The 17,755-nt window shown below is 39.5% G+C and overlaps 1 protein-coding gene and 1 long non-coding RNA gene across 2 annotated transcripts in view; one reads left to right on the forward strand and one right to left on the reverse strand.

Moving 5' to 3' along the window:
* The window catches only part of olfml2a (olfactomedin-like 2A), a 54,802-nt gene that overhangs the window by 17,086 nt on the left and 19,961 nt on the right, over positions 1 to 17,755 (forward strand). The window contains exons 2-3 of the mRNA XM_048559268.2: positions 11,774 to 12,037; positions 17,482 to 17,589. Coding sequence (XP_048415225.2) covers positions 11,774 to 12,037; positions 17,482 to 17,589 — 372 coding nt within the window. The remainder of the gene's footprint in view (positions 1 to 11,773; positions 12,038 to 17,481; positions 17,590 to 17,755) is intronic.
* Positions 1,880 to 17,577, reverse strand: LOC125465582 (uncharacterized). The gene is made up of 3 exons (XR_007250282.2): positions 17,457 to 17,577; positions 17,227 to 17,328; positions 1,880 to 3,374 (listed from the first exon to the last, which is right to left on the reverse strand). It is a non-coding gene; the product is annotated as an uncharacterized LOC125465582 (long non-coding RNA).

A 17,755-nucleotide genomic window follows, 5' to 3' on the forward strand; every position in this document is an offset into this window, starting at 1 on the left:
AGTGTGGCTGAGTCGACTGGTGTTCCATACAAACAGGAAGTTAAAAGCAAATTCATATAAAAGTTCTTGGAGACCTTGAATTGTGAGAGTGAAACATGGGTTCACAACTGGGTTAGCTATTGTCATGTATCTTCAGCTATAGTAACATTTGTAGAATTCAGGAGCTCTTGGTGAATGTTGCTTTTTTGCCAGTCACTGACTGCAGAGGTTGAGAGAAACAAGGAGTTAAAGAAACAGTGCAGGTCTCCCAGATTCTGTTGCAATGGATCCATTTGTTTTTCCTCTCTCTACTCTGTCAAGCAAGTTATTGAAATAGGGTTCATTTGTGTAGTCCCAGGTCTCGATCCATTGACTTTCCAAGTTGAATATTCCACAGGCAACTTTGCATCTCCCAATATGTGAACTTATTATGCAAGTATAAATTGAACAGGTGATAAGAATTTCTTGATGCTGACTTAATTACCTGGTTTCACTGTTTTCAGATATAAGAATTGTGAGGAAAATAATTTTGAAGTCGAAGATTATGAATGCCAGAGCTGGCTCGAAGGACTGAATGGCCTATTCCTGCGCCTATTTCTTATGTTTTCTTTCCACCTTTCTCCTGAAAAATCAGATCATGTTTGGTACCTTACAATCCATCAACTATTTTAGAACTTAAGGAATTCTGAAAATGAATCTATCCACTCTCTCTGTAACTACCTCTTCTAAATTGCCAATCAAACCCAGATGGCTGATCAACAGATAACCTCGTTAACTTTTCAATTTTAAGAAGTTCATGGAAACCTTAAGATCGGGAACCTCTTAAATACCCTTCACTTTTTAAACTATTTTTATTGTTTATGTGCACTCCTTTAGCAGTAATGCTTACTACCAACAATAGCAGAATTTATAATGTATTTATTGGTCAGGGCCTTAGCCGTATAGGGCTGTGTTCTTATTTACTATAACACATTTACCTACAAATTTAACAGGCCTTCCTGCTTGCATTGTTTCCTAAGTATCCGAGCCAATGTAATGGCAGGAGCTCTGAATTTGCTCTGAAAACGATTTGAAAGTGACACAATTAAATGTAGCATCAAAAATGAGGTAGAATTTAATATTTCTGTCACAATTCAAGACAAACTTAAAATATCTGTACATAAATAGAAATTTTGCTTGTGTAAAAATCCCAGACAAATTTAATTTTGTCTGCAAAGATTGGAAATCGCCATTTTGACCATAAAAGGTGGTAAACTATAATTTTGACCGAAGAATAAAATGGAAAATTCTCAATAAATTGTAATGAGATGCTGTAATGCAGAATTTGAAGCCTCAAGAAGTGGAAAATAATATTGCTTTATTGTACAATTTAAAAGCCCTTAAGAGAATGAAAATAAAACAGCATTGCTATCATGAAAACATTTTTTTTAATAAAACAGCTTTGAGATATTGAGAATAAAAGCTTAAAAGTAATACAAACAAAAAATTACAGAACAAAGTAGCATAAGATGTAGTACAGTCTGGTGGATTTAATTTCACAGATGGGCCAGATGGAACATAGGATTGGACATCTTGGACAAGAAAATTCTTAAAACATAGAAAGCTTGCAAACGACACAATAGATCACAAGCTGAGCAAGTAAATATATAAGTGTATTCATAACAGAGGGCTTTTGACAATTATTTTAATCTCAGAACAGATAGAATTCTTGAACATGAATTAACAGAAGGGCTCAGCATCCAAGGGGATCTATAGGTAACGTCATAAATGATCGCCACAGATTAGTGGAAACTGTGAATATGGAACTCTAAATCAAAATTCTTTACCAAAAAATTTTGTGATTACTGATGCATCTTTGTCAGATTTACTCTTGTCCATAGAAACTTTAACTTTGGGGTAATCTGTTCAGATTATGCTAGAAGCTGAAAGCATGAAATATCACAGAGAAATCTCCTATGAGAAGGACATATATATCATAGAAGAGCAAACAGTACCTGTTCAGTTTGTAAGGTTTAAAAACCCTAAAGACACTCGTGATGATCCATCAAAAAGTAGAGGCCAAACAGTAGATGATAACATTCAGTGTTAGTTCTGTGGAATAAGGAAGCATCACAAGGACAAGCAGAGCCCGGGTATTAAAAAAGAATGTGATCTCTCTAAAACTGTAGGTCAATCCAGAAGATGAGTAGAAGCAGAGCACAGTCACAGAGCATTAAAACTCACACAAAGAATTTAATGTGATAGGACCACCATCATTAATAAGATGCCCAATGCATTTTTATGAGAAATTGGTGATCCAAAAAACTCAAGTTTGTCAGACCATGTTCCTGTCAATGAGCACCTCGTTAATTTTAAGCTTTAAACATGGACAAGTACTGTTATGTTCAAATAGCTTACTATGGTTAAAGAAGCAGAACTTAGTCTACAGCAATGAAACTACATGCTCGAGGTGGGACAGCTCTCAAGATAAAAGTAACATGCAACACAAATGGTGCATAATAGTAGAGAATGCATACGTAATTCATAAACAAGAAACTTAACTCATGAGCATATGCATGTCTTGGCCTCAACATTTTTGAAGTAGCAGAAGTAGTTCACCTTGTTTCAATGGACAGTGAATAAGTCAAGAGAGACTGTATTACACCAAGTCAAAAATAAGCCGGTCACAAAATAGCTGTTTTAGGATTAGGGGACCTATTTAAATGGCCTTCTTAGATGCCTAAAAAGAATACAATTTGTTTACCAATAAGGAAATTATTTCGTACTGTCAACAAAATGGAAATTTGTGACTATACAGAATTCATAGAAATGTTTTCTACTCCTATAATCCCTGAAGAAAATTCAAATATCAGAAACCAGCAATATTTGTGAGAACATGAAAATGAAGAGAAAATGAATGAGCAAAGTAACCCACTTGAGCTCACTGGTCAATATTTAACTGAAATGTTTGAGTATCAACACAGTTTGGTATGGAAATTGCAATAGCAGGTTCAAATTTGATGATGTGATGACACAAGTTCAAGTGAAATGTTTGAATTATTGTTTCCAGGGAAGAATTAGTGATAAAGTTAAGTCAGCAGCAATCCTCAAATAACATCACTGAGGATGTAACATGTTTGGTTCACCAGTTAGACAATCGTGGGGGATAAATGAAGACTTTTAAGCTAATCTACAATTTGAAGTTAAGATATTACATATAACAACACAAATGTATCTGCAGATTGGAAATAAATATTTACTTAACCACATGGAAGATGGGCTGCATACAACTTGATGGAGGTGAACACTGGGGTGGGATGACAGACAGATTAAGGACATGGCCAAGAAGAAACTACCTGATATAGCAATCCAGGATACTGATAGAAAAAAAATGTCTTGTCCAGAAATACAGGATCCTGCAAAAAAGAAAATACCTTTTCAACAGTGCAGCCATCTTCCATGGAAGAAATCATGAGATTAAATGTCCCCTATGTGATGTTAGGGGTAACTACTTGATTCAGTAGGATAAAATTCCCAGTGAAAGCAGTTAGGAGATTAACAGTTTTCCAGGTGAGGTCATTGACCAACTTATTGGTTGAGCAGGAACAATATCCTCAACCCAGGACGTCCATATTAAAATTCAACGTATTAAAATTAGTCTTTCTCTGCACCTTCTCGGTAGCTGTAACATTATATTTCTGCATTCTGTTCTATCACCCTGATGTACTTATGTAAGGTGTGATTTGTCTGTATAGCACGTAAAACAATTCTTTTCATTCTATCTCGGTACATATAGCAATAATAAATCAAATCAAATCAAATCAAATCCAAGAGGTAAAATATCCTCCAGTGTAGCAAACTATTCCATCCCTGTCCTGGGAATATTTGATGGAGAGTAGTTTTGAGTGAGGTTACCTTCATTTTAAAAAAGTAGAGAGAGCTTTACTCTATATCTAACATCATGCTTTACCTGTACTGGGAACGTTTAATGAAGACAGTACAGAGGGATCTTTACTCTCTACATAACTCCATATTGTCAAAGTCCCATGAGTATTTGATGGGAACAGTGTCAAGTGAGTTTTACTTTCAGCTTACTTTTAATTTTAAAAGCTAGTGGGAGCTTTACTCTGCATCTAACCCTGAGCTGTCCCTATCCTGGTTCTGTTTAATGGAGACAATGCGAAGGAACATTTATATTGTGTTTAATAAAGGAGCGAGAGCTTTACTTGCTGTTTACTTATAGAATCATAGAATCCCTAAAGTGTGGAAGGAGGCCATTTGGCCCATCAAAGCCATACCAACCCTCTGAAGAGCATCACACCCAGACCCACTCCCTTCCTATAACTCCACAGATATCATAGCTAACCCATCTAGCCTTTACATCCCTGGACATGACAGGGATTTAAAAGAATCAAGTGAGCTTTATCTTTCCTTTAAAAGAGTTGAGAGATCTTTACTCTGTATCTAACCGCATGTCATACCTGTCCTGGGAGTGTTTGATGGGGACAGCGCACAAGGAGCTTTACTTTCAGACTAACACAGTACAGGTAGCTGTACTTTCAGTTTAAAAAAAGTAGAGAGAGCTTAAGTCTGCATCTAACCCCACATTGTACCTGTTCTGGGAGTATTGCATAGGGATAATGTGAAGGGAAATTTATTCTGAATTTAACCCTGTGCTGTACCTATCCATGGAGTGTTTGATGGGGACAGTGTTGAGGGAGCTTTAGTTTCAGCTTGAAACAGTAGAAAGCCATTCCAGACAATCCAGGAATAAGAGCAGAATCAAGGTAGACAATTTTGAATCTGATGACCTATCAATCTTCTCAGAAGAGAGTATCCTGAAAGAATTGAGCCCTCCAGAGTACGTGAATCTGTCCAGTCAGTGATCTGGAGTAATCAGAGATTGGATAATGGTAAATGTAACTGTATTCGTTAATGCATCAATGTTAACTATGACAAATAAAAGCTTGAGGGGAAACTGTCATTATCGGGTAATGGTTCTGAAATGGTTAATATTGGAAACTGCATTAGGATCCATTCAATCCACAAACATTCAATCACTCTACCACCGATGCTCAGACACAGCAGTACATATAAGATGTACTGCAGAAATTCGCTAATGATTCTCAGACAGCACCTTCCAAAACCACAACCATTTCAATCTAGAAGGACAAGAGCAGCAAATACAAGGGAACGCCACCACCACCTTCTGATCCTCCACCAAGCCACTCATCATCCGGACCTGGAAATATATGCCATTTCTTCACTGTTAACTAAGCCAAAAACCTGGAATTCCAGACCTAATGTAATTGTGTGTCTGCCTACAGCACATGGACAGCAGTGGTTCAAAAAGGCAGCTCAGTTTTCGTAAGGGCAGTGAGGGATGGGCAATAAATGATGATCCAGCCAGCAAGGCCCATGTGTGAATTAAAAAAAAGGCGTATTATGAGGATTTGGATAGGGAAAGGGCAGAACATCCAGTAGAGTGAAGATAAAAATCCTAGGTTGCATTATAGTCTCAGCAACAATTTTAATTTAACTTATAGGAGTAATTTGTACCTGATTGCTATCATGCAATAGTCTACAACATGTTTAAGACAAGATACCCTTCTTCTTGAGGCTCACTAATGGCTTATCTGTACCACAGAAAACCAAGTTAGTCCTGACAGCCTGTCAAGGAAAGAGGATGATAGCAGCAAATTTGTTAAGAAAAGAGGATGATGCCAGTGAACTGCCCCAACCATACACTGGTAATGGTTGGTATTACATCACATAATCATAGGGCAACTAATTGCGCAGATTAGTTAGGGGGCTCAGTAGACAGGATGGGGTTTCGGGGGGCTTATGTGTTGGAAGGTAGGGTTGCCAGCTCTGTTGGACATGTTTCTGAGGTTTGTTCTTGACCACAGAGCTATTGCTGATATATCTAGCCACAAAGCTGAATCTTATAGGACCTTAACCAATGTGGGCTGCGGTGAGATTTATGGCAGAATTGCACACAAAGTCTGGTGAAACTTCAATGTTAGGAGCAATTTGCTGTATTTTTACACATCTGCGAAGTGGCATGGTAAATTTCTCATGAGGAACTAGTGAATTGCCAATGAAGACACAATGAAAACACCTTATTAACTCTATGACTTGCCCATTTGATATTCAGCTTCCAATTTTGCCAAACACACTAAACAAGCTGGATGTTGAGAATTATCAACGTGGGAGTCAGAGCAAGTGCCTTGTGACTTCAGCTGTCTGTTTTCTTAAAGGGATCTCCATATTGGACACCTAGGCATAAACATCTCTCGGCTCACTCCATGGGCACCATCTGTATTCACATTTACAGACATTGACACTGAACATATGCTAGCCTCTAAGAGCTCTTATGGCATATCTCCAAACCACTTACAGGATGCTTCTGCATTTCGAAGTTGTACCTTGGGCTGCACTGTTAATTATCCTTGTGCATAAGAACATAAATACTAGGAGTGGGAATAGACAATTAAGCCTCTTGATCCTATTCTGCCAATCGACACGACCATGGCTGATCTCATCTCAGCCTCAATTCCACTTTCCTGCCTGCTCCCCTTAACCCTTCAATCCGTTAGTAATTTAAAATCTGTCTCTTTCCTCCTTACGTTTACTCCGTGTCTTGGCATCCACTGTGCTCTGGGCTGGTGAATTCCACAGATTAATGTCTCTTTAAGAAATGTAATTCCTCCTCATCTCTGATATAAATCTGCTACTCCTTATCCTAAAACTATCACCGCTCATTCTCACTCCATAAGAGGAAACATTCTTTCAATGTCTGCTTTGGCAATCCCCTTTTAGCACCTTTTATACTTCAATTAGATCTCTCTGTCTTCTAAACTTTAGAGAGACTCTTTAGGTCCAGATGGACCTAAATTATTCAGTCTGTCTTCATAAGACAAATCCTTCACATCTAGAATCAATCTGGTGAATGTCCTCTGAACTGCCTCCAATGCAACTACATCTCTCCTCAAGTAATGGGACCAAACTGCAAGGTTCTGAAGAAGGGTCTAGGCCTGAAAGATCAGCTTTCCTGCTCCTCTGATGCTGCTTGACCTGCTGTATTCATCCAGCTCTACACCTTGTTATCTCAGGTCTCACTAATACCTTGTACAGGTGCAACATACTTCCCTACTTTTATATTCCATTCCTCTTGCAATAAGTACTAAAATTCTATTTGTCTTCCTTACTATCTGCTGTATCTAGATACTAGTACTCTGTGATTCATGTATAAGGTTGTCCAGATGTCTCTGCACTGAAGCACTCCGAAGTTTCTCTCCATTTAGGTAATAAGTTTACTTTCTGTTCTTCCAATCAAAATGGATAATCTCATACTTATCCACATTGAACTGCAATATTTTGGCCCATTCACCTAATCTATCCATATAGATTTGTAAATTCCTTATTTCGTCATTGCAACTTACTTTTCTGTCTATATTAGTATCATTTGCAAATTTGGCTATAGTATCATCTATCCCCGCATCCGAGTCATTAATACAGGTTTTAAATTGTTGGGACTCGAGGACTGAATCATGTGGCAGCCCACTAGTTATACCTCGCCAACCGGAAAAAGACCAATTCATTCCAACTCTCTGCTTTTAGATGCCTAGCCAGTCCTCTGTCCAAGCTAATATAGAAGCCTCAACCCCATGTGATCTTACCTTGTGTAGTAACCTTCTGTGTGGCACCTTATCAAATGCCTTCTGGCAAAACTGATAGAGATCATAATATGGGATAACGTAATTATATTCTTAGAAAAAAATAAGTTCGTACTAATCGGTCAACATAGCTTTGACAAGGGCTGGTCATTTCTGACAAATTTAATTGACACAGTCAATGGATGAGTGTAGTGCTGTTGATATTGTATATTTGTCTTTCAGAAAGCATTTGATACAGTGCCACATAATAGATTGGCTGGCAAATTAGAAATGTTTGGGATTGATTGGTCCTTGGCAACATGGATTCAAAGTTGGCTAAAAGATAGGAAACAGAGGGCTGGTATAGATGGGCATTTCTCTGATTGGAGACAAGTTGAAAGTGGTGTTCCCCAGGGATCCTTACTCTTTCTGATTTATGTAAGCAATTTGGAGATTGGTGTTGAGGGTAAATCTCTAAATTTGCAGATGATACTCAGCTAGGGAGAATAGTAAATGGTGAGGATGGTGCTGAGTGACTTCAGACGGACAATGACAAGTCAGTCAAATGGGCAGACACCTGACCAATGAATTTCAATGCAGAGAAATGTGAGGTAATGCACTTTGGTTGAAGAAACATGGAAAGAAAAGTCTGGCTCAATGGTATAATTTTGAGGCGAGTGCAAGAGCAGAGGGACCTCGGGGTCCATGTGCATGATTCTCTGAAGATGGCCAGCCAAGTTGAAACAGTTGTTAAGAAAGCTTTTAAGGTTCTTTGGGTTTATAAATTGAGGCGTAGAGTATAAAAGCAAGGAAGTGATGCTGTACCTCTACAAAAATACGTCAGACCACATTTGATGTATTGTGCTCAGTTCTGGCCACATTTTTTAAGGAAGGATGTTAAAGCCTTAAAACTCGAGGGTTTAGGTTTAAGGCAAGAAGGGGAAGATTTAAAAGGAACCTAAGGGGCAACCTTTTCACACAGAGGGTGGTGCATGTATGAAATAAGCTGCCGGAGGAAGTGGTGGAGGCTGGCACAACTACAACATTTAAAAGGGTCTGGATGGGTAGATGAATAGGAAGGCTTTAGAAAGATATGGGCCAAATGCTGACAAACTGGACTAGATTAGTTTAGGATATCAGGTCGGCATGGGCAAGTTGAACCGAAAGGTCTGTTTCTATGCTGTACATCTCTATGACTCTATCTCACTCGCAGGTCTGTTGCTGACAATCTTGAAATTGTGATCCTTAGTTACTGACATACCAATGACTGGAAACAGAATATCCTTCTGAAACAGAATATCCCCTGTCAAAATTGTTCATATTTTTGAACACCTCAATGGAGTCCCCTGTTAATTTTAAACAAAGAAAATGAAAGAATTACAAGTGCTGGAAATCAGAAGCAAACAAAATACAGAAATTGCTGAAAAAATTGAGCAGACCTGGCAGTATCTGTGGATAGAAATCAGAGTTAATGTTTCAGAACTGATCGTAGTGTGGAAATGTTTGGTATCTAGTATATCTTCTTTGCACTGGAGAGAGTGCAAAGAAGGTTTACTAGAATGATACCAAGACTGAAGGATTTCAGATACAAGGAAAGATTGGAGAGATTGGGTTTACCATTAACTACTCCTTTGTTCAATTGCTTTGCTCTGTTTATAGACTCGATGGTCACCTATTGCTTACTAGCACCCACCCTGTTTTCTGCATAAATACCAAACATTTCCACACTACGATCAGTTCTGAAACATTAACTCTGATTTCTATCCACAGATACTGCCAGGTCTGCTCAATTTTTTCAGCAATTTCTGTATTTTGTTTGCTTCTGATTTCCAGCACTTGTAATTCTTTCATTTTCTTTGTTTAAAATTAACAGGGGACTCTATTGAGGTGTTCAAAAATATGAACAATTTTGACAGGGGATATTCTGTTTCAGAAGGATATTCTGTTTCCAGTCATTGGTATGTCAGTAACTAAGGATCACAATTTCAAGATTGTCAGCAACAGACCTGCGAGTGAGATAGAGTCATAGAGATGTACAGCATAGAAACAGACCTTTCGGTCCTACTTGCCCATGCCGACCTGATATCCTAAACTAATCTAGTCCAGTTTGTCAGCATTTAGCCCATATCTTTCTAAAGCCTTCCTATTCATCTACCCACCCAGATGCCTTTAAATGTTGTAGTTGTGCCAGCCTCCACCACTTCCTCCGGCAGCTCATTTCATGCACGCACCACCCTCTGTGTGAAAAGGTTGCCCCTTAGATTCCTTTTAAATCTTCCCCTTCTTGCCTTAAACCTAAACCCTCGAGTTTTGGACTCCACTACCCTGGGAAAAAGACCTTGGCTATTCACCCTACCCGTGCTCCTACAACTTTATAAACGCCTATAAGGTCACCCCTCAGCCTCTGATGCTTCAGGAAATACAGTCCAGCCTAATCAGCCTCTCCCTATAGCTCAAACCCTCCAATCCTGGCAACATCCTTGTAAATCTTTTCTGAACTGTTTCAAGTTTAACAACTTCTTTCCCATAGTAGGGAATTGAATGCTGTATTCCAAAAGTGTACAGTCACAACATGACCAGCCAACTCCTATATTCAATTCACTCACCAATAAAGGCACATGTGAAAAAATGCCTTCATCACTACCCTGCCTACCTGGGCCTCCACTTTTAAGGAACTATGAACCTGCATCCCAAACTCTTTGTTTGGCCATACTCCCAAGACCATACTGTTAAGATGAGGAGGAAATTCTTTAATCAGAGAGTGTTTAGGATTTAGATTGTGTTATTGAGGAGAGTGGTGGAGATAGATTCGATAGGAGGTTTCAAAGGAGAGATTAATATCTATTTGAAAGTGAGGTAGTTAGAGGGCTATGGAGATAAGACTGAAATGGGGGAGTAGTTGTGATGCTCTTTTGGGAGCCAGTACAGACACAATGGGTTGAATGGCTTTCTTCTACATTGTACAGTTCTTTGATTCTATTCTTTTGGCTCTCTTCTGCATGACCTCTGCCCGGAGTTAAATTCAGGGCTGGTATCCACCTTCAGATCGATACTTATTCATTCAACATATTGCACTCTTGCTGAACATAAATGAGTGTAAGTCAAGCTGCTGAAAGATACTCACATCTTGGCTGTACTTTCTCTGTTGTTTTTATGTTATGTGAATCCCAAACTATTTCAGTCACTGTCAAACTGGCAGGCTACTTTTGCTGGTCTGCCTGTTCTCCAGAAGTGAAAATCATGCCAATATTGTTGCTCAACTGCAGATTTTCTAATTAGCTTCTTGAAATGTTGACTAGTATAATAAACTGTTTCTGAAAAAAATCTATGTGCATTCATTATATTTGCTAATTTTTGTTATATTGAGGGATTTTTTACTGAGTCTGTCGTGGCCCACTGGTGGCGCACTTGCTTCCAACTCAGATTGTGTGTGCAAACATTATTTCAAAAACTAAAGCACATAATCCAGGCAATAATGATGAGAACACAAAATGTTGGAAATCCTACAATAATGACAAGAGCTGTATCGTTGGGGGTCATGTTTGTAAGGTGGGAAATTAAACTGAAGACTTTGAAGTCCTCTCAAACTGAAATCTCTCATAGATATAAAAGATTATGTCTCACTGTTTTAAAAAGGAGCAGGGAAGTTCTACTAGGGTTTGATTCAATTCTTTTATCCCTCAGCCAACACCTTCAAAAAGATGAGACAACAAAGTGTGGAGCTGGATGAACACAGCAGGCCAAGCAACATCTTAGGAGCACAAAAGCTTTTGTGCTCCTGAGATGCTGCTTGGCCTGCTGTGTTCATCCAGCTCCACACTTTGTTACCTCCGATTCTCCAGCATCTGCAGTTCCCATTATCTCTGATACACCTTCAAAAAGATGATGTAGTTATTTATTTTATCGTAGCTTGTGGGACCTGGCTGTATACAAAGTAGGTGATGCATTTGTACATTATAAAAGTAAAATTTCACAAAGTATTTAATTGGCTGTGAAATTGTTTGCACATTCTAAGCATGTGAAAGGTTCTAAATAAATGTTTTCTTTTGCTTGCATAACTGTTCTTACAGTGCCATGAATACATGCTTGTAAGAAAGCAGTGAACCTTGATTCTGGACTGTATGTTCTTGCTAACTCAATCATTTTTATTTTAACAGTTGTTTGGGGAAAATGACCAAGTTCAGATGATTTCTGAGGGCTCAGACTGCCGTTGCAAGTGCATTATGAGACCTCTGACAAAGGATGCATGCAGTCGCATCAGAAATGGGAGCTTACGTTTTGAAGACTTCTACACAGTTGAAACTGTCAGTTCTGGGACAGACTGCAAGTGTTCTTGTACAGCTCCCCCATCATCTCTGAACCCTTGTGAAAATGAGTGGAGAATGGAAAAACTCAGAAAACAGGCTCCAGAATTCTTTAAGGTACACAAAAATACAGTAACAATTTAACACCTGAAAACAACGAAACTGCTAAAACTAGTTTCAGTGATGCCTATTATTTTATGTTACAGTTAATCATTATCGTGCCTGTTAAATCTGTCGAACAAATGCTTTAATGAAATCCATTTCCAACATTCTGTGAAAATGTAATATTCAGAGACAAGATGTTCCAGGTGACCATAAGATCACAAGAAATAAGAACAGGAGTAGGCTGTTCAGCCTCTCAAGCCTAATCCACCACTCAATAGGGTCATGGCTGATAAAATGTAGTTCCCATTATCACTTATTCATGTCCACTTTCTTGTCTTTTCCCTATAATCGTGATTCCCCTACTGATCAGAAATCTATTCACCTCAGCCTTAAATATACACAATGTCTCTGCTTCCACAGCTGTCTATGGCATGGAGTTCTAAAGACTCACACCCTCCGAGAGAAGAAATTCCTCCTTTCTTCAGTCTTAAATTTACACTTCTTTATTCTGAGACTGTGCCGTCTGGTCCTAGATTCTTGCGTGTTTGGGGAGACATGGAGTCATAGAGTCAGACAGCATGGAAATATACCCTTCAGTCCAACTCATCCATGCCAACTAGATATCCTAAACTGATATAGTCCCATTTGCCAATATTTCCCCCATTTGGCAGGGGGGAAAAAGGCCTTTCCCCCCTGCCCTTAAACCTATGCCCTCAAGTTTTGGAGAGAGATCAGAGATAATGGGAACTGCAGATGCTGGAGAATCGGAGATAACAAAGTGTGGAGCTGGATGAACAGATCAGGCCAAACAGCATTTTAGGAGCACAAAAGCTGACATTTCGGGCCTAGACCCTTCATCAGAAAAGGGGGATGGGGAGACGATTCTGAAATAAATAGGGAGAGAGGGGGAGGCGGACCGAAGATGGTTAGAGGAGAAGATAGGTCCGTCCTCCCTGGACTGACCTATCCCCTCCCTACCTCCCCACCAATACTCTCCTCTCCTTCTATCTTCTCCTCTATCCATCTTCAGTCCCTCACCCTCTCTCCCTATTTATTCCAGTTGCCTCTTCCCATCCGCCTTTTCTGATGAAGGGTCTAGGCCCGAAACGTCAGCTTTTGTGCTCCTAAGATGCTGCTTGGCCTGCCGTGTTCACCCATCCCTCGAGTTTTGGACTTGTGTACTCTGGGGAAAAAGGCCTTTCCATGCCCCTCATGGTTTAATAAGCCTTTATACCATAATCCTGCAGCCTCATCTCTCAGCATTTATCCTGTGAAACCCCTTAAGAAGCCTATGTGCCTTGTTGAGATCACCTGTCATTCTGCTAGACTCCAGTGAGAGGAGTCCCAACCTGTTTAATTTTTGTTCATAAGACAATCCCTTTGTACCACGGATCATCCGACAGAACTTTCTCTGAACTTTCTCCAATGAAACAAAATCTTTCCTTCAAAAAAGGATGACCAAAACTGCTCGCAGTACTCCAGATGTCATCTCACCAGCATCTTGTACAGTTTGCAGTAAAGCTTCCCTACTCTCATTCTTTAACTGCCTTGAAATAAGGGCCAACATTCCATTAGCCTTTCTGATTACTGCTACACCTGTGTGTTAGCTTTCTGTGTTTTGTGCACATGTATTTCCAAGTCTTTGGGATGCTGCTTTCTGCAGCTTTTCTCCATTTTAATAGTACTCTTTTTTTTGCTTTCCTTCCAAAATGAGTAACTTCATATTTTCCCACTTTATATTCCATTTATCATTTTTTCGCCCACTTACTCAAACTATTGATATTTCTCTGTTAACTGTTTCTATACCCTTCATAACTTGCCTTTCCAACTATTATTGTAACATCTGCACATTTAGCTACAGTACATTCACTTCCTTCCTCTAAGTAATTTACATATATAGTAAACAGCAACTAATTCAGGATGTTCAAAAGATGAGAACTAGACAATGAATATATGGTCGGTAGCTCATACATGGGCCAATACCAAGGTGACAAACAGACTAGTTTAAACATAAACTGTTGCCTACAAGAGGGATGATCACTAAGGAATGGAATTTGGAGTCACAATTAAAAATAATGGTTTCAGGCTTCCGAATATTTAATTGAAGAAACGTTTGCTCTTACAGTTCTGCATGTTAGATAATCAGTATAAGCACTTGGAGAGCAGTCAAGAAAAATGGTGATGCAATTATATTGACTTAGAAATTGTATGAAAGAAGCACTGACATTTTCTTACAAACACGTAGTAACATATATAGCAAATAGGAAATGATGGGTTTCACCTAATTTATAAATGTAAAATGTTTCGAAATCATATGCCACAGTCTAAATGTAATACCAAGTGCAAATACCATGGAAAAAATATTGAAAGTTTACAAGTTATTTGCTGTTGGTAAGAAGTTTTCTAAGTTAGCCAGGAGTTGAACGCAAACTCTTGGCAAACTGCAAATTTTACACAGCAACAGCAGTTAAACTTTGATTATTTACGGCTTTTACAAATTTACAATAGTCGTGTAGAGTTAAGGGCCAGAGTTTTAATCGAAAGTAACGGGCTAGTTTTAACTAGGCTTGTTTGGTTGACGGGCAGAGCTGGCAGGAGATAAAGGCCAGTTAAAAGCCAGATTCTTCACTCAAATCTGCTCATTTTCCGCTTTAACAGAGGTTGAGAGATCGGTGGCCAACCAACCAGCTCCACAAGGACAGACAGTAGTTCTAAATATAACAATGAGTCTGGAAGCAACATTGTCATTCAGCATTTCAACAATTAACTCCAGTCAGCCAGGTTTCCTGAGCGACAGGAAATCTAACAAATAAATCCAGTGAGGACTTGGCAGATTCAAGAAAAGGGTGTCTTTATGTCTACCTCCTGTATCCAGCATGTTTACCTAAAAAAAAGTGCAATTAGATACTTTTCCTTTTTTTTCCCCATAAATCCTTCAACCCATCCTGCAATCACCCCACCTCCTACCTTCTCCAGACTTGCCTCCAAATTGATGCTTCTGCAAACCCCCTGCACTTCCTTACCAAAATTCTAAACTCGCGTTCCCACACAGCAGGCCCCTGACCATTTTCCCTGCCATCAACCAGGCCCCAGCCTCCTCACCACATCGGAGACTACTTCTGTCCAACCAGGCCTCCAGTTGACTCCTTTGTAACACCTTCAAAATCCTGCAACTGCCTTCCTACTGACACTGTGGGTGTGCCTAAACCAAATGGACTGCAGCAGCTCCAGCAGGCAGCTTATCACCTTCTCTCGTGCAACTAGCAATGGGCATTAAGTCCTCACCCAGCCGGTGATACCCACATTCCATAAGTAAATAGGAAGAATCCTCACCCTCGCCCACCCTTCAGATGAAAGCTTAAGATCAACCACTCACCCAACTGATTTTTCTCAGTGCCAATCTGCCCCAACGATTTACCTATTCCTGCATGTACATTGACCAGCTGTGTTGTTTAATTGGAAGCTGAGTAAGTCAATTTGGGGATCTAACTGGTGATGTCAGGTGTAGCTCCACAGCATGCTGTGGAATCGAGCTTTCTGTTATTTCGTGACTTTCTGATTCATCCATTCCAAATGCCTGAAGTGAGTAAAATTTCAGCCAAAATGTCAGTTCTAATTTAACATTAGAATAACACATCATGCATTATGTGCTTCAATGTATAAAGAAATAAATGCAGAATGAAATCTGATGTGACATGAGCAACAGCAGGGGAGATATATTTGTTTAAATGAAGGTCTTGAGTCATCTCTATTGAGCTACTCAGTACCATCAGGGAGCAGCCTTAATTAGCTGTCTAGTTTAGGGAGGGTAAGTAAGGTTTAGTTTCCATCTTTGATCATTACCTAGCTATGTTGGGAAGTTTGACTGGATTACGAAAACCTCAATGATAGAACAGCCTACCATCAAGTCAAAGAGTTCAAAGAATAAGCAGTTTGGCAACACACTGGAAGGTACTCAGTCTTGTTAACCTGTATCTCTGCAAAGGGAGATTGTGACAGAGAACATAGAAGATAGGAGGAGGACGAAGCCATTCGGCCCTTCAAGCCTACTCTGCTTTTCATTATGATCATGGCTGATTGTCTAACTCAACAGCCTAATCCTGCTTTCTCCCCATAACCTTTGATCCCATTCACCCCAAGTGCTATATCTAGTCACCTCTTGAATACATTCAAAGTTTTGGCATTAACTACTTCCTGTGGTAATGAATTCCACAGCTCACCACTCTTTGGGTGAAGAAATGTCTCCTCATCTCTTTCCTCAATGGTCTACTCCGAATCCTTATACTGTGGCCCCTGATTCTGGACACACCCACCATCGGGAACATCCACCCTGAATCTACCCTGTCCAGTCCTGTTAGAATTTTGTAAGTCTCTATGAGATTCCCCCCTCATTCATCTGAACTCCAGCGAAAACAATCCCAACCTAGTCAATCTCTCCTCATAAGTCAGACCCATCATCCCCGGAATCAGCCTGGTAAGCGTTTGCTGCACTCCCTTGACAGCAAAAGCATCCTTCCTCAGAAAAGAAGCCAAAACTGCACAGTATTCCAGGTGTGGTCTCACCAAGTCCGTGTATAACCGCCACGACACATCCTTGCTCCTGTACTCGAAACCTCTCGCAACGAAGGCCAGCATACCATTTGCCTTCTTTACTGCCTGTTGCACCAGCACACTTACCTTCAGCAACTGATGCACAAGGACACCCAGGTCCCACTGCACACTCCCCTCTCCCAATTTACAGCCATTCAGATAGTAATCTGCCTTCTTGTTTTTGCTTCCATTGTGAATAACCTCAAATTTATCCAAATTATACTGCCATCTGACATAGCGTTAATGTCAGTGGACTAATAATCTAGAGACCCAAGCTAACGTTTTGAGGACATGGGCTTAAATTCCAGCAGGCTACCTAGTGAAATTTTAATTCAACTAATAAATCTGCAATACCCAGCTGCTCTCAGTAATGGTAACCATTTTAAATCAGAGAACTTGGAAGTTCTGCTGCAATGAATTCAATAGTTATTCAGGAAATGTTAGACAATTAGAAACCTAGTTTAACTCCAAAGTAACGATTAAAGTGATCTCTGCCCCTTCCCTGTTACATCTTCCCTGGAATCCTGGCACCCTACTTATTTGGCATGCTTGCACCCTGTTTGGCACCCTATCCCCGGCACTGCCATCTCACATTTACTTTACATGCTTACCCTTTCAGATGAGCTGTCAAAGTGGCTGACTGGATGCTAGACATTTAAGTCACAGAATAAGGCAACTGACTTTCCATGTTGTCCACATTCCCGTACAAAGTACTGTTTTCCGAGAAAAAGAGAAAATGATGATAAAATAAATTTTAGTCATAACCCTCACAAGATCACTATGGATTTTAAATTCTGCATGTTCTGAAACATAGCAGAAATTAATTTTCACATTGTCTAACCGTTTTTTTTCTGGTCTTGATCTAGTTGCAGTCACTCGTTGATCTCCTTGAAGGAACCTTGTATAGTATCGATATGATGAAGGTCCACTCTTATATACGAAAAGTAACAACACAGATGAATAACCTTGAAGAGGTGATATAACATAAGTTCACTATCATGTTAGTCACTGTTTGAAATCCAATATACCAAAGAACATACTTATATATAGTTTTCATTTAGTTTAGCAAAGCACAAATCCATGCTACAGCTTGACTTACACTAAATTTATGTTTATAATAATGAAGATAACTTATTGGGA

This window comes from Stegostoma tigrinum, chromosome 29 (assembly GCF_030684315.1).
Source record: "Stegostoma tigrinum isolate sSteTig4 chromosome 29, sSteTig4.hap1, whole genome shotgun sequence".
NCBI lineage: Eukaryota > Metazoa > Chordata > Chondrichthyes > Orectolobiformes > Stegostomatidae > Stegostoma > Stegostoma tigrinum.